Consider the following 18,288-nt stretch of genomic DNA (forward strand, 5'->3'; position numbering starts at 1 on the left):
ATGGATCAGAAATAAAATGTCCCCAAAGGCTCAAGCTGGAGGCACGGTGGAGAGGTGACAGCTCATGAGGGCACTAACTTCATCAATGGATTAGCCACTGCTGAGTTACCACTGAGCAAGTGACAGAGCAAGGAGAAGCCTCCTGGTACCCTTTGTCTGTGAGCTGGACACACTCTATGATAACCGGGAAGAATGTTGATGAGGAATTATCTGGACAAGATGGCCCATGGGTATGTCTGTAGGGACTGTATGGATTATTAAATAATACAGGAGGGACAGCCCAATGTGGGCAGCGCCATCCCCGAGGCTAGCAGTCCTGAACAGTGTCACAGAGAAGGAAGCCAGCTGAGCAGTAAGCACGTACGCATGCGTTCCCTCTCCGCTCTAGACTGTGGCTATGCTATGACTAGCTGCTTCGGAGTTCCTGTCTTGACTTCCCTGCCTGATGGACTGTGACCTGGAACTGTAAGCAGAATAGATCCTTTCTCCCCTAAGTCGTTCCTGTCAGAGTCACAGAAACAGAATGAAACCAAAACAGAAGTTCATCTTGTCCCTGGATCCTTTCTCTCGCTCTCGCACCACCCTGCCTCACCAAGAACCTAAAGCACTGGAGGCTGCTGCCTTGGGCTGAGACACCTGAGGCCAGGAGCCCAAATAAACCCTTCCTCCTTTAAGCCTGTTTTCATGTTTAGTGTCACAGCAACGAAAGCACCAAGTGCACCAACCACCACCGTCCTTGTGCGGGCTTCCCACACTCTGCCGCCACCAAACAGAGAGAAAGGTGTGCAGCCAGGCCTCCCACCCCCACCTACTCCCAATCCTTGATATGATCCACCAGAGGTCAGCTTAGAGCCTGGCAGGGGTTAAAGCAGAAATCAGAGGTGATCACGGCCAGACTGCCTCGGTCAACCCTGCTGAGGCCAGCTCTGTGCCTCTGACAGACACTTTGTCTCTCTGTTCCTGGTCCTGTCTATAAAATCCTTCCTGTCTCACATGGCTGGTGTGGGAATAAACTGAGAAGCACACTTCCCATGACAGCAATACCCTGCAGGTGTCTATGACATCAGCATCCTCACCAGACACTCCCTCTTCATCCAATAGCAAGGAAGAAAGCAGTTGCTGCCACCTCTCCCACCTCCAGAGAGAGGACCGGGAGCTGCTGGAACCCCACCCAGCCTCTCTCTGCCCCTCAGAGGCACTCACCTGTCTTGTCTGTGAGCAAGTAAGAAATCCTGCCCAGCTGTTCAGGAATTGTGCTGGAGCGAACCACGGTCCCGGGGATTTTTGAATCCCTACGAATCACCCAGCTGTACACGATCTTGCCCATGTCCAAGTTCACACGCAAGCTAGGCAGGAAGGAGAGCAAAAAGTCACCAAGGCATCTATAAACCACACAGACTGCACACGTGGGCTGTGCACATGAAGTCAGAACCCCACCCAGAAGCAGGAGACATCAGAGGCCACACAGCCATTCTGCACGGATTCAAGTAACTTAAGAGTAGAGGAAGGGAAGTTTTTCCTTTTTAATTACTGGTCCCTGGACAAGTGAGACAGCTGAGGGCTAGAGGTGCTTAGGGACTTGCCCTTGCCAGGAAAAGGGGTCTAGCACAGAGCTATAATCCCATTAGGACCAGCACCGTGGAGTGAGTGCAGAGAAAGACACTCTGAGCACGCTGACACCCGTCCCCAGCTCACCTGATGGGAATGATGTTGGAAAACAGGAGCAGAAAGCGGATGATCTGCAGGTACCAGCGGCCAGCGAAGTGCTGCAAGGCCACCATGACCAGCGACACCACCACCAGCGCACCAAACAGGATCTTGGTGAGGCAGTTCACCTCCAGGTCAAACAGGCCAATCTGGGGGACAAAGCACAGGGTGCAGAGGATTCAAGTGCAGCCCACAGCCCAGGTGGAAAGAGGGTCTCAACACATGCACCCCGGCCCCTGCCCAGTGAGGCGTGAGATACAGAAGGAGCTGCTCTTACAGCAGTGGCCCAAGAACAAGAGCTATGGCTGAGCTCCTACAGCCCTCAGGGCCCTCTGAGACACCTCATCATCAATGTCTCTTCTAACTCAAGATTCAGACTCAGAAACACAAAGCAAGTGGCCGCTGGGCTGGGCTGGGCTGACCTCTGCACAGCCCCTGCGGTGCTACACCAAGCCCTGCTTCAGTCGTACACTGCTGGTCCCCCACCATACCCCAAAAGCCCAGCCCTACCCAGCTGGGGGCTGACTTTCCTGAGCAGCGTAGACAACACCACCGCCACCGTTCTAACGGCTGAGTACTTGGGGACTGGGGCACAACTCAGCTGCAGAGCCCTGCTCCAGCACGCACAGCGCCCACACAAAACCAAACTTCTGTGTCTTCATGTGTCCCAAAATGCAATAAGGACACCAAATCCATAATGTCATACAAAAAGGCTCAAACTTCATGTTAGCAACAGGTATAAGGGTAAGGTCAGTGCTGGCGTGAACCTGACTCAGGTCTGGGAAGCGGCCTCCACCTGTGTACCGATATGGCATACCTTTTCACGATATTCTGTTCTCTTTTGTTTTTTATAAACAGAATCTTGCCTCTTGTAACACAGGCTGACCTTGAACTCCCTCTGCAGACAAGGATAGCCCTAAACTCCTAATCTGCCTGTCTCCACCTTGGGAATGCTGGGTGTGGGTATGTAGCACCACATACATCCTGTGACATTCTAAATAAAAGGATGGAGAGGGAAGGGGGCTGGGACGGCCATGATGTGCAAGAAGAGAAAGAGACAACATGTTAATGGGACATGGGACATACACCTGCTGTGGCTACACATGTTGATGGGACACGGGACATACACCTGCTGTGGCTACACATGTTGATGGGACATACACCTGCTGTGGCTACACATGTTGATGGGACACGGGACATACACCTGCTGTGGCTACACATGTTGATGGGACACGGGACATACACCTGCCGTGGCTACACATGTTGATGGGACACGGGACATACACCTGCCGTGGCTACACATGTTGATGGGACATACACCTGCTGTGGCTACACATGTTGATGGGACACGGGACATACACCTGCCGTGGCTACACATGTTGATGGGACACGGGACATACACCTGCCGTGGCTACACATGTTGATGGGACATACACCTGCTGTGGCTACACATGTTGATGGGACACGGGACATACACCTGCCGTGGCTACACATGTTGATGGGACACAGGACATACACCTGCTGTGGCTACACATGTTGATAGGACACGGGACATACACCTGCTGTGGCTACACATGTTGATGGGACACGGGACATACACCTGCTGTGGCTACACATGTTGATGGGACACAGGACATACACCTGCTGTGGCTACACATGTTGATGGGACACAGGACATACACCTGCTGTGGCTACACGTGTTGATAGGACACGGGACATACACCTGCCGTGGCTACACATGTTGATGGGACATACACCTGCTGTGGCTACACATGTTGATGGGACACGGGACATACACCTGCTGTGGCTACACATGTTGATGGGACATACACCTGCTGTGGCTACACATGTTGATGGGACACGGGACATACACCTGCCGTGGCTACACATGTTGATGGGACATACACCTGCTGTGGCTACACATGTTGATGGGACACGGGACATACACCTGCTGTGGCTACACATGTTGATGGGACACGGGACATACACCTGCTGTGGCTACACATGTTGATGGGACACAGGACATACACCTGCTGTGGCTACACATGTTGATGGGACACGGGACATACACCTGCTGTGGCTACACATGTTGATGGGACATACACCTGCTGTGGCTACACATGTTGATGGGACACGGGACATACACCTGCCGTGGCTACACATGTTGATGGGACATACACCTGCTGTGGCTACACATGTTGATGGGACACGGGACATACACCTGCTGTGGCTACACATGTTGATGGGACACGGGACATACACCTGCTGTGGCTACACATGTTGATGGGACACAGGACATACACCTGCTGTGGCTACACATGTTGATGGGACACGGGACATACACCTGCCGTGGCTACACATGTTGATGGGACACGGGACATACACCTGCTGTGGCTACACATGTTGATGGGACACAGGACATACACCTGCTGTGGCTACACATGTTGATGGGACACAGGACATACACCTGCCGTGGCTACACATGTTGATGGGACACAGGACATACACCTGCTGTGGCTACACATGTTGATGGGACACAGGACATACACCTGCTGTGGCTACACATGTTGATGGGACACAGGACATACACCTGCTGTGGCTACACATGTTGATGGGACACGGGACATACACCTGCTGTGGCTACACATGTTGATAGGACACAGGACATACACCTGCTGTGGCTACACATGTTGATGGGACACGGGACATACACCTGCCGTGGCTACACATGTTGATAGGACACGGGACATACACCTGCTGTGGCTACACATGTTGATGGGACACGGGACATACACCTGCTGTGGCTACACATGTTGATGGGACACAGGACATACACCTGCCGTGGTTACACATGTTGATAGGACACGGGACATACACCTGCTGTGGCTACACATGTTGATGGGACACAGGACATACACCTGCTGTGGCTACACATGTTGATGGGACACGGGACATACACCTGCCGTGGCTACACATGTTGATGGGACACGGGACATACACCTGCCGTGGCTACACATGTTGATAGGACACGGGACATACACCTGCTGTGGCTACACATGTTGATGGGACACGGGACATACACCTGCTGTGGCTACACATGTTGATAGGACACGGGACATACACCTGCTGTGGCTACACATGTTGATAGGACACGGGACATACACCTGCTGTGGCTACACATGTTGATAGGACACAGGACATACACCTGCCGTGGCTACACATGTTGATAGGACACGGGACATACACCTGCTGTGGCTACACATGTTGATGGGACACAGGACATACACCTGTCGTGGCTACACATGTTGATGGGACACAGGACATACACCTGCTGTGGCTACACATGTTGATGGGACACGGGACATACACCTGCTGTGGCTACACATGTTGATGGGACATACACCTGCTGTGGCTACACATGTTGATGGGACACAGGACATACACCTGCTGTGGCTACACATGTTGATAGGACACGGGACATACACCTGCTGTGGCTACACATGTTGATGGGACATACACCTGCCGTGGCTACACATGTTGATAGGACACGGGACATACACCTGCTGTGGCTACACATGTTGATGGGACATACACCTGCCGTGGCTACACATGTTGATAGGACACGGGACATACACCTGCTGTGGCTACACATGTTGATGGGACACGGGACATACACCTGCCGTGGCTACACATGTTGATGGGACACAGGACATACACCTGCTGTGGCTACACATGTTGATGGGACACAGGACATACACCTGCTGTGGCTACACATGTTGATAGGACACGGGACATACACCTGCTGTGGCTACACATGTTGATAGGACACGGGACATACACCTGCTGTGGCTACACATGTTGATAGGACACGGGACATACACCTGCTGTGGCTACACATGTTAATGGGACACAGGACATACACCTGCTGTGGCTACACATGTTGATAGGACACGGGACATACACCTGCTGTGGCTACACATGTTGATGGGACACGGGACATACACCTGCTGTGGCTACACATGTTAATGGGACACGGGACATACACCTGCTGTGGCTACACATGTTGATAGGACACGGGACATACACCTGCTGTGGCTACACATGTTGATGGGACACGGGACATACACCTGCTGTGGCTACACATGTTGATGGGACACGGGACATACACCTGCTGTGGCTACACATGTTGATGGGACACGGGACATACACCTGCCGTGGCTACACATGTTGATGGGACATACACCTGCTGTGGCTACACATGTTGATGGGACACGGGACATACACCTGCTGTGGCTACACATGTTGATGGGACACGGGACATACACCTGCTGTGGCTACACGTGTTGATAGGACACGGGACATACACCTGCTGTGGCTACACATGTTGATGGGACATACACCTGCTGTGGCTACACATGTTGATGGGACACGGGACATACACCTGCTGTGGCTACACATGTTGATGGGACATACACCTGCTGTGGCTACACATGTTGATGGGACACAGGACATACACCTGCTGTGGCTACACATGTTGATGGGACACAGGACATACACCTGCTGTGGCTACACATGTTGATGGGACACGGGACATACACCTGCTGTGGCTACACATGTTGATGGGACACGGGACATACACCTGCTGTGGCTACACGTGTTGATAGGACACGGGACATACACCTGCTGTGGCTACACATGTTGATGGGACACGGGACATACACCTGCTGTGGCTACACATGCACACTCAGAGACACACACACTCTCTCTCTCTCTCCTCCCCCCCCCCCCCATCTGACAATCAGTTAGTGCAAGGCAGCTTTAAAACCCAGTCCCTCACCACCTGCCCACCGTCAACGCGGACCCATATGAGCTAAAGTGCCCCTACCTTACTCCTGGGGTCGGAGGTGTTCATGACACTCCGCAGCTCTCTGCCCGTGTACAGAACAACACCTACAACAGTGCCTGGAACAAGAGACCAAGTCCAAATGAACATGAAGGCAGAGAAGGGAGCAGGGAGTAGAAGGAGGGAAGAAGGCAGGGAGGGAGGGGAGAGGGCAGGAAGGGAAGGCAGCAGGTCTATAAACAAGCCCATCCCAGCAGCTTGAGGACCCTTTCCACACACTGCTCACAGGGTACAAGAGTGCCAGGAGCCACTGGACCAAAATGGCACTGAGCACTGGGGTGCCACAAGCCCAGGCAATGGCTGAAACTTCATCTGCTCCATGAAGACGACCCTTAGTTCATAGATGCACGGCAGCCTTCACTAGCCACGCAGGGCTAGCATGTGCTTCACCCAACAGTAAAATGCAACGTTTCTATGGTTACCTCCAGCTCTGGACAGGGCTGGCCTGCGGAAGCAGCATCCCCTGGTGGCAGGTGAGTTGTGAGTAGGAGCTTATCTCCTGTGCCACTAGCCTTATAAGCATCCAGAAATAACCAGAACGTTCTCATCTGCATGGAAACTTACAACTGCCTCCCTTCTGTCCCTGGCCCATTCTCTTGCATGACTGCTTCGTGCACGTCTACCTAACTTGGCCTTTGAAGGGAACTCCTCCTCAGAACTCCCCTCCTCCATCCTCAGGGCACATGGAGCGAAGCCCTCACTCCCTCTAAGGGAAAATGGCTTAAAGAAGAAATGCAAACAGCAAGGTATGTAGAAAAACACTCAGCCGAGCGAACTGTCAAAAGCGTTTTCCCTACACTGACAACAATTTGCAAAGCTGACATCGTCTAGTGCTGGCCGGAAAGAGGGAAAGCGACCTTGCTGCACACGCCGGTGGCTAGCTTGTAAAGCGGTACTGTCTATTTTGATGGGAATTTAACAGTACTGTCAAAATGTAACTCCCTTTTCTCATGTGTGAAAATGCTGAATGCGGGGAGCCAAGAACCATCTCCACTAAGACGTGTGGAGGATGCCACAACGAAACCCAGCAGAGGGAGGGTGTGGGAGAGGTGGGCGGGGTGCACCTTGTCAGCAGAGGGGACCCAGGTGAAAGTCTAAGACGAGGAGAGGCTGGCCTTGCTGAGAAAAATCTGAAAATGAGCACCGTGTTCCCTGCTGGGAAAGGCAAGTTCCTACCCTCTCTTCCCTCCCCCTCCCCCTCAGGACCACCGCTGCAAAGGGGTTTAAAGACATCTGTGAGGAGGGCCCGCCACGGCAGGGCTGCAATGGGACAAAGGCTTGGTCTAAAGTGCTTGGCCATGCCTGCAGTGAACACACAATGAGGCTCCGCTCACTCGGGAGGCTCAGCAGATGGCAGAGCAGGAGGGCTCTGTGCATGGTCTCAGCAGATGGCCGGCTCTGGGACGAGGGCACCCCACCCTCTGCCTGCTGGAGCAGGTGGTTAGACAGTGGGACCCCAGCCTGGGCTAAGCTGAGGTGGCTATGTGACCACTCCTCCTCTCCCCTACTATGCAGCCCTGCCGGGACCCTCATACTCCAGGGAGTGGGTGGTAAAAATGAGTGGTACCCAAAGGACACATCCCACACTCTAGCCCAGCCACACGGGGAGTCACCGAAACAGCCCTAACCACCCAGTGCTTCCACTAGCTTGGCACCCCAGCTCCGTGTTCGGTGTGGCTGTTATCCAGGGAGACGGACACTCGGCAGGCTCTACCGACTGAGCCACGTGCCCAGCACTGAGTCCATGGCTCTAGTGCCTCAGCTGTTCAGCACAACCCACTCATGGAAGAGCCCTGCACACGATCCAACTTCTAACCTTTCTGGGTCCTCACTTTCTTTTCCTGCTCCTTGCTCTCCTTGCACCCTGTCAGCGATCCTGCTGGTCCCTCAAGTCCACCCCTCACTTCACTGAGCTCCCAGATGACAGTTATCCTGTCGGGTTGCTGGGTTATTTTTTAACCCATTTAGTTCACCCAAAGAGACAAGCTAAGCCTCTAAAAGGGAGTTCCCAGGAATATTCACAACAGCTCGGCATTGCTGCAGTGTCCCACCATGGATCTAGGGTCAGAGCACAGGAGCCAGACTGTAGACCAGACGGGCCTTTATCAGTCACATGGCACAGTGTCCATGAGTAACTATGTGCTGGTCATTTGCCAGGACAAGACCACACCACAGACTCGGGGAACAACCCACAAACTAGCTGTTTCCCACCCAGTCTGAGAAGCAACCAGCTAGAACCCAGGGCCCTGAAGCACACGGGCTACCACAGGAGCTGCTCAGACCAAGAGTCTCGCCAACACCTTCTATTTCCATCAAAACTAGCAGCATATATTGGGTTGTCATGGCAACTGCATCCTCTGAAGATGGATGCTGGCTAAGGCAGCGGGACCTTCAGTGCAAGCTGGCAAGCTTTCTTATTCTTTAAACTTGCATCCAATGGCAGGCACTGACCAGCATCGGGAGGTGGGTTCTACAAGGAACACATTAAGAGCCCCTGCACAATGACTGAGTTGAGTGTCACACGGAAACGGCTTTGCATTCAATTCTGTGTTCATACTACAACCCGAATACAGTTAACTCTCTATTGGGTGACATGCAGAGACCTGAAGCTAACTAGGGACACAGGAAATGTCCAGCTAACTGTCTACTGGGTGACACACGGAGACCTAAAGCTGACTAGAGGCACAGGAAATGTCCAGTTCTCACACTAGTCTGCTGAAGGCAGAGCAGCAAAGCCTGCCTGCTCCTCTGCCCCATATGCAGGAAGAACACAGACCACGTGTTACAAGATTCCAGTTTGCCTACTCTCCTCCCGGGAGATGGCGCTCTGAGGCTGTGTGACTCCAATCGAGAAGCTTGCCCACTCTGAGATTCAGTTCCATGATCCACTGAATGTCTTTATTTCATATTGTAAAACCAGAACGAGAGAATGGTAGCGGAGCTCTGTAAAGTGTCTATTGTATCAAAGTCTTTGACTGACAGTCTCCAAGCAACAGAGTGAGGTGTGGAACAGAAGCTTAACAAAGGCCGACAGTGAGGTAGGTGAGATGGCTCAGAGGGGTACGGCACCATACCGTCAACTCTGCCGACCTGAGCTGAATCCAGGACCCACAGGGTGAAAGGAGAGAAGCGACTCCGCCAAGCTTCCCTCTGCCCTCCACACAAGCACCAACGTGGGCTCGCTGCTCTGGCAGAGGCCCCAACTCAATTCCCACCAACGTGGCAGCTCACAAGCACCTGTGTTCCCAGGCCAGGGAGTCAGACACCCTCTCTGCCTCATCTGGTAAATGTTTTATAAAAACAGAAACGAGAAATGAGTAAGAAAAATATAAGGACTCTGACATAAAAAAATGTCTAAAAGACACAATACCGACAAGGCAAAAACAAAGATGACCGAACCCCAGGCAGCCAATGGTACCAATTGCTTGGTTTGGTTTTGTTTGTTTTTGAGACAAGGTCTAGAGAGACCTAGAATATAGGCCAGGCTAGCCTAAAACTCACAGAGATCCCCTGCCTCTGCCTCCAGTGTTAGAGGTCTACCTCCTCAAGCCCAGCCTTGTTTTTACTTTTTTTAAAGACAGGGTCTCCCTGTAGCCCAGGCTAAGCCGGAACTGATGCCCCTCTGGCCATGGCCTCCGAGCGCTGATGATGTTAAGGGTGAAGGGAGACCTTTGGGGCTGCAGAGATGGCCAGTGGTTGAGCCAAGCGGCTCCCAGCAGCCTGTAACCCCAGTTCCAGGGGACTGAGGCCCTCTTTTGGGCTTCAAAGGCACCTGGTCACACATTCACATAAATAAAAATTAAAAAGAAAAGAGAATCTTATTTTTCAGTTCAATCTTCAAAGCATAAAAAGTCTCGTGATCATAAATATCTACCAACAGCCTAAAAGCAGAGAATTCAAGAAACAAGGGGCAAAGCTGCAGGGGCTGGGCAAGCAGGGTGGGCATGAGCAGCCACATGCTCTGTGAAGCACAGGCCACTGCAGGCCCCAGGCATGGGTCTACGCCTAGGAGGCCCTGGAGGCCGCTCACTCTCGGGATCAACCTCTTGCTTCAGAAAAACTGAGGGCCTTGTAGACTCCAGGGCAAACAAACCACCACAAAGACAGTGAGTGGTAAGAGAAGGAAACACCTGTCCCCAGAGGTGCTCATCTCTGTGTCCTGCTCTGAGCCTGCCACACACACGCGTGTTGACTGCCAGAGTCACAGAATCCCCACCTGTCTGTGCTACAGAAGCCAAGAGATTCATCAAGCTAGAGAAATAGGTGAGGGGTGATGAGAAGGAATCACTGAGTCCTTTGTCTGGGATTATAACGTAACATAATTTGACACTGTGTCCACTGCTCCACATTGTAGCCCCCCACACAACTGTTGCCTTCCACCCCAGGTTGACAGCCTGAGTTCTATTCTGGACTGTGCTTCTGACCCACTGTGCACCCTGACCTCTCAGCATTGACACACTGTGCACCCTGACCTCTCAGAGTTGACCCACTGTGCACCCTGACCTCTCAGCATTGACCCACTGTGCACCCTGACCTCTCAGCATTGACACACTGTGCACCCTGACCTCTCAGCATTGACCCACTGTGCACCCTGACCTCTCAGCATTGACCCACTGTGCACCCTGACCTCTCAGCATTGACACACTGTGCACTCTGACCTCTCAGAGTTGACCCACTGTGCACCCTGACCTCTCAGCATTGACCCACTGTGCACCCTGACCTCTCAGCATTGACCCACTGTGCACCCTGACCTCTCAGCATTGACCCACTGTGCACCCTGACCTCTCAGCATTGACCCACTGTGCACCCAACCTCTCAGCATTGACACACTGTGCACCCTGACCTCTCAGGATTGACACACTGTGCACCCTGACCTCTCAGCATTGACCCACTGTGCACCCTGACCTCTCAGCATTGACACACTGTGCACCCTGACCTCTCAGAGTTGACCCACTGTGCACCCTGACCTCTCAGCATTGACACACTGTGTGGCCCTGACCTCTCAGCATTGACACACTGTGCACCCTGACCTCTCAGAGTTGACCCACTGTGCACCCTGACCTCTCAGAGTTGACCCACTGTGCACCCTGACCTCTCAGAGTTGACACACTGTGTGGCCCTGACCTCTCAGAGTTGACCCACTGTGCACCCAACCTCTCAGAGTTGACCCACTGTGCACCCTGACCTCTCAGAGTTGACCCACTGTGCACCCTGACCTCTCAGCATTGACACACTGTGCACCCTGACCTCTCAGAGTTGACCCACTGTGCACCCTGACCTCTCAGAGTTGACCCACTGTGCACCCTGACCTCTCAGAGTTGACCCACTGTGCACCCTGACCTCTCAGAGTTGACCCACTGTGCACCCTGACCTCTCAGAGTTGACCCACTGTGCACCCTGACCTCTCAGCATTGACACACTGTGCACCCTGACCTCTCAGCATTGACCCACTGTGCACCCTGACCTCTCAGAGTTGACCCACTGTGCACTCTGACCTCTCAGAGTTGACCCACTGTGCACCCTGACCTCTCAGCATTGACACACTGTGTGGCCCTGACCTCTCAGAGTTGATCCACTGTGCAGCCCTCGCCTCCCGAGCTCAGATGTGGTTGACAGCAGGTGATACACAGAAGCACCCAACACCCTGCATCATGCAGTATTAACCCCTGCTGCTGTGGGCTAGCCTTGGCTCACAGGCCCACTGCTCCGAGTCACCTCAGCAATCAATATCGAAGCCACCATTCCATCTCCCTCTAGTGTTTGCAACACAGAGAACCAGCCTTCCTGGTATTCTCCTGCCTCTGTCTCGGCAAAGAGAACAGTCCCCACAGACATAGCTTCCAACCAGAACATCCACACCACTCCAATTTTTGGTACTATGACTGAAGTGGCAATTATGGGCCGTTCCCGGCGTGGATACTGTAGAAGGCCCACAGGCCACACATCAGATATTAGTTTAGGCACCCAGAGATGCTGGAGGAAGTGCGAAGCTCCATTTGACCTAAAGTTCATTTCCCAGCTGAGAGGTGATGATTCTAATTCCACAAGGGCTGGCTTCCTGGTTCAAACTCTCCCACGCTCCTTGGCCAGGCCTCACCTGATGCGATGACAGTGCCGGCCCACAGCGTGTTCTCGATGCTCAGACTCTCGCTGATCGGAGGGTCGCTGTCTTCCTGAAAAGATCAACAAACACACACACTGACAGTCGTCCATCACTTTCTATGGGATGAGGCCAGGACCCCAAAGATAACAAAGTCTGACAAGGCTAAAATCCTTTTTACAAAATGACAGATTTGAGTTGGGACTGTTGGGGGCGCTAGAGGCTTGCTTGACACAGACAAGACCTGGGTTCCATCTTAGCATCACACAAATACACCACACACACACTCACACATACCCATACACACACCTCATACACACACATACATACACAATTAAATGTCAGTTTTGCCTGGCACGGGGATATGTAGGTATGAAATCTCAGCATTTGAGAGGCTGAGGCAGGAGGATCATGAGTGCAGGGCCACCCTATACTACCCAAAGAGGCCTTGCCTCAAAAAAAGAAAAAAGGCAGGATTTTGTGGTTTGGTACATCTGTTTTGACAGGCTGGCCATGAACTCAGCAATCCGCCTGCCTCAACGTCCCGAGTTATAAGGATGTGCTGACATGCCTTGTTAGCACAGAGGATCCTCAAGACCAGTGAGGACCCTGGGATTGTGTTGGCCTCAGAGCGAAAGTCAGTGACAACACCTGCTGCTTTAGAACTCAAGCTCAGAGCTGGGAGAACGTTCCACCTGCCAGCCTTCAGGTGAGGCTTTGGTAAGGAATCTCGGACAGACAGCAGTGTGCAGCTGTGAGAACCAACTTAAGCCTCACACACTTAAGATCGGACTCAGGTCCACTCACCCTGGTGAAAGTCCCCAGGAAGTTGTGAATGTCAATGTTGGGCTCTTCAGCATACACGTAAGACCGAATCTGCAGGAGGTCCTGTTCCAGAGGGAAAACACCAGGTTAAAAACAGGAGTCTGGAACCAAGATTTCAAAAGCAAACGTACTTTATTTCCCCAATAGACCCTCCAAACTACAGGCAACAAAAGGAAAAAAAAATCTCCCTTAAGTCAGTGTAGATATTGCCATACACAAAGCCCGCAGCTCCCGTGTGCACACAGACACCTGCTGACTTCTACCAAGCACAAGTTACACTGCAGAGAACAGGCGGGAAAGCAGCCACGGGCTGACTCACCCCTGACCTGCACCGCATCTCAATGGCAACAGTTGCTCTCATTTAACAAGAAGATACTAAGTATCTCCCCTGTGTGAGGCCCTGGGAGGAGCGCAAAAGGGAAGTAGGAGAGCTAGGGTCCCTCAGAGCGGAAATCCAAAGAAGACAGGCAGAAAATACCCAGTGCTGGCAAGGATGAAAGCGAACGGAGCCCAGTCATCAAGTACGGAAGACAGCACAGCTGTGGGAGAACAGCTTGGTGCTTCCTCAAGGAATTCCACAATTACCACAGGATTCCGGAACGCCATTTCTGGATGTACACCCAAAAGACTCAAAAGCAGGCACTCAAAAGAGATACGTCTTCACCCCTGCGCATTCTTCACGAAAGCTAAGAGGACTAATCAACCTAAATGTCCATCACGGTGGAATGGATAAATAAAACATTATACATGCTCTCTGTAGAACGCTACTCCGCTTCAGAAAAGGAAGCAAGCCTAGCTACAAACAGGTGAACCTTGGAGACATTGTGCCAAGCAGAACCACACACGCGCACACACACACACACACACACACACACACACACACACACACACACACACACGCGACAAAGATATGATTCCAATTCCACAGGGCCCCAAGAGTACTGAGAGGCAGAAAGCAGTGGCTGCTAAAGGCTGGTGAGGGAAGGGAGATCAAGAGTTCTGAAGATGGGGGCTGGTCACATTTCCTCAGTGCTGTGAATGTGTCTAATGTTCCTTTACACGGGCTAAGATGGTAAAATTTAAAGAGAGTATAACACAAGTGTGCATGCCCACAGGGACCAGGAGAGTGTGCACGTGCGTGCGTGTGTGTTTACACTACATGTGTGCATACCCACAGGGACCTGAAGTGTATGTTTGTGTGGGTGTGTATACACATCACACAAGTGCAAGCCCACAGAGGCCAGAAGAGCACTTCTGGGACCTGAACTCAGGTCCTCTGAGAACGCAGCAAGAGTTCTCAATGGCTGACCCATCTCTCCGGCCCCAAGGTAAATTTTACACTATGTGTATTTTGTAATTTTTTTCAGGTAAACAAGAAAGCAACTTCAAACAAGAAATAGGGTGAGAAAGACAAGTGTCGTGAAAGAGCTGCAGCACGGAGAAGCTGCATGGCCAAGGAGGGACAAGAGCCCCTCTAAAACAGGAGACGCACACAGACAGCCGCTCATTCTCATGGGGGAAAGGGGAATTTATTTATTCTTTTAATATGTGTGTGTCTAGGTGGAAGGTATCTCTCTCTCTCTTTCTCCTCCCCCCCCCCACACACACGGTGACCTCCTGAAGGAGTTGATTCTTTCCTCCTGTGGGTCCCAGGGATAGAGAGAATGACAACAAGCACCTTTACCCACGGAGCCCTCTGACCAGCCTACTATGAACTTATCGTAAATTCATTTTCTCAAGCTTTTGCTACTGAGTAATGGGATCTGCTTCCAGAGCTTGATCTCTAGAAGGTTCCTCAGACGAGGGTTCCTGGTCTTGGTCAATCGCCCATTAGTCACAGGCGCAGCCTCGCACACTCAGCAACCATCTGCTGCTCACCCTTGTAGCCTTGCTCACTCAGCAAGCATGTGTCTGTTGCAGCTATGGCCTTGCACACTTAGTGCAAGAGCCAATCCCAGCCCCTCCACAGGGCTGTCACTAACACACGTGGCCTCAGTCTCCTTACCTGCCACTGCAGCTCGGAGTACAGCATATAAAACAAGATATAGAAAGGTTTGCACCTGCCCTGCAGTGGAGGCCACCACCTCTCCTTGAGCGGTCACTGTGCCTGGCTCTCACTTGAACACATTCATCTGATAGGGCTCCTCCCTCTCCTCATCCTCTGAGCTCCTGTTTTTCACACTTTACTCACCTCTGTGAGTGTGTGCACATGTGTCAGGCACACACGTGGAGGTCAGAAGACAGTTCTCTCCTCCCACTGTGTGGTTCCCTGAGATTGAACTCAGGTCATCAGGCTTGGCAGCATGTGCCTGTTACCTGCGGAGGGACCTCACTAGCCCTGACTTCCTCATTTCCACAAAGATCTTTAAAAACATCACTAAGATCCTGACACCTCCCCCAGAGAGCCAGGCTGAGACCCCCAGGTCCTCCAGGGCCAGGCTGAGACCACCAGGTACTCCAGGGGCAGGCGGGGACCCCCCAGGTCCTCCAAGGCCAGGCGGGGACCCCCAGGTCCGCCAGGGCCAGGCTGAGATCACCAGGTCCTCCAGGGGCCAGGCAGAGACCACCAGGTCCTCCAGGGCCAGGCTGAGATCACCAGGTCCTCCAGGGGCCAGGCAGAGACCCCCAGGTCCTCCAGGGCCAGGCAGAGACCCCCAGGTCCTCCAGGGCCAGGCTGAGACCCTGAGACCACCAGGTCCTCCAGAGCCAGGCTGAGACCCTGAGACCGCCAGGTCCTCCAGGCGCCAGGCAAGCTACGGTGGTTGTGCTGCCTAAAAGTCACAGCTCCCGCCAGTGGCCACTCTGAACAATCTCTAGATTCTTTTCATTTTGCTCTCCTCATGGTGCTGGGGACCACGCATGCTCGAGTACTCCCACTCTGCTTGGGGTTACCCTACTCTTGCCCCTTGGAAAGTTTCTTCCCATCCCCTCCCCCACTTGCTTTTTCAAGGGAACACAGAATAGTTTATAGGAAAAGGGGAAGTAAGAGTACTCTTACTAAATAAATCTTATTTATCTGCTTATGTATTTAGAGACAGGAACTCCTGCAGCCTAGGCTGACCCTCGGCTCACTATTTATGTCAAGGATGACCTTGATCTCCTGACCTTGGGGTCTCTTCTTCCTGAGAGCTGAGACTGAGGTGTGTGCCACCACGCCTAGCCAGGTTCTGTGGTGCTGGGGATCAACCCAGGGCTTCAAGCATGCTAGGTGAGCAGGCTAGCAAGCCCAGCCCAGCCCAGCCCAGCCCAATAACTCTTCCCTTGAAACAAGGACGCACTTGGAGATGGAGCAGTGGTAGACTGCTCTCACCTAGCTTGTGTGAGGCCCCTGGGTTCAACCGAGATACAAAGAACTCAACAGACAGAGCTGCCTAGAATGTTCAGGGGTCTGAGTTTGATCCCTAATAGCACACACATACACTCATGCAAGCACGCACCCACACGTTAAAAAAAAACAACAGATGCTTTGTGATAGTCTTGTAATATTATACAAATGTAAAAATGAATTTTTAATGATCTACATGACAATTTGAGCGATTTGAGGCTGTCGTTCCAGCATTAGGAGGTGGAGACAGAAGGGTCAAGAGTTTGAGGCTGGCCTGAGCTACAAATTACAACCCTGTCTCAAAACAGCAAAAATGTACATAAGTAAATAAATAAATAGTTCCACAATCAATCACTGGGGGGGGGGGGCTGGTGGCTAGTGGAGACTACTGGCCACCCCTCAGGCACTGCGCACCCCAGGACTGATAAGGAAAGGCACCAGAGATTTCCCCACACACCACAAAGGTCTGGTCCTATCTCCAGAAACCATCACCACTGTCCTAAGTCACACATCTCTAAGAGCTCCGCTAAGGGTCTGGAATGACCGGCACCCACTTCACAGATTCTCCTCTGGAAGGATGATAAGATCTGGAGCAGAGGCTGGAAATGGGCCTCTTACTTTCTTCCATGGCTTCCCAAGCAGCTCGATTAGTTTTTTAATCAGGAATAGACTAATGGGCTCCTGGGGAAGACGCCCCAGCAGATTTCTTTGTCCCTGATAGAATTCTTTCACTCTAAAACAAACAAACAAACAACAAAACAAAACCACAAAAAACACTGGTCCTCTTCATCCCTGCAGGTCCAATGAGGCAACTGCTGTTTCCCTGACGGCAGAGCCAACAGCTTTATCTATTTTCAATTCCCCAGCACAGGCCTGGGGCCAGACAAGGGCAAAGTGAGGAGGCTCTTCTGATCTGAGGCCACGGAACACTCTGGCATCTTTGCTTCCGACTCTGGCACGAAAACCTCCCGGTAATTATAGGGATCAGACTCCTTTCTCTGGGGAACTCCGACCAGGAAATAAAACACAGGCCCCATGAGATAAGAGCAGAGTCCCATCCTTGGAGTAATTCTCTCACAGGCAGAGCAGTTGCTGGAGCTTCTGGACCATGGCTAGAAACTTTCTCATTAAAAAACAAACTTCAAAAAGGACATGTATGACCAACCGTGAGTATGAGGGCCACGCTCATCATCACACTGACGCCACTAAGGTGCGGCACTTGCTCCTGCCCACACCTCTACACTGGCATTCCACTCAGCCACTCTAGGATGTTTGTGGGAGAACTGGACTGTGGGCATTTAAATCGGCTTGGCAGGGAGCAGTGAGATGGCTCAGTAGATAAAGGCATGCATGTCCAATCCTGACACAATCATGAGTTTAATCCCTAGGACCCACTTGGTGGAAAGTGACACTTGACTCCACAAGTTG

At 52.2% G+C, this 18,288-nt stretch overlaps 1 protein-coding gene across 4 annotated transcripts in view; it reads right to left on the reverse strand.

The window, feature by feature from the left end:
- Positions 1–18,288, reverse strand: part of Atp9a (ATPase phospholipid transporting 9A (putative)) — a 105,180-nt gene that overhangs the window by 42,496 nt on the left and 44,396 nt on the right. For all 4 annotated transcript variants that reach the window (XM_075963164.1, XM_075963162.1, XM_075963163.1 and 1 more), the window contains exons 8-12: positions 13,518–13,598; positions 12,708–12,783; positions 6,593–6,669; positions 1,696–1,856; positions 1,204–1,346 (exon numbers count right to left, since the gene is read on the reverse strand). In XM_075963164.1, the coding sequence (XP_075819279.1) occupies positions 1,204–1,346; positions 1,696–1,856; positions 6,593–6,669; positions 12,708–12,783; positions 13,518–13,598 (538 nt within the window). The remainder of the gene's footprint in view (positions 1–1,203; positions 1,347–1,695; positions 1,857–6,592; positions 6,670–12,707; positions 12,784–13,517; positions 13,599–18,288) is intronic.

The sequence above is a fragment of the Microtus pennsylvanicus genome, chromosome 2, assembly GCF_037038515.1.
Source record: "Microtus pennsylvanicus isolate mMicPen1 chromosome 2, mMicPen1.hap1, whole genome shotgun sequence".
NCBI lineage: Eukaryota > Metazoa > Chordata > Mammalia > Rodentia > Cricetidae > Microtus > Microtus pennsylvanicus.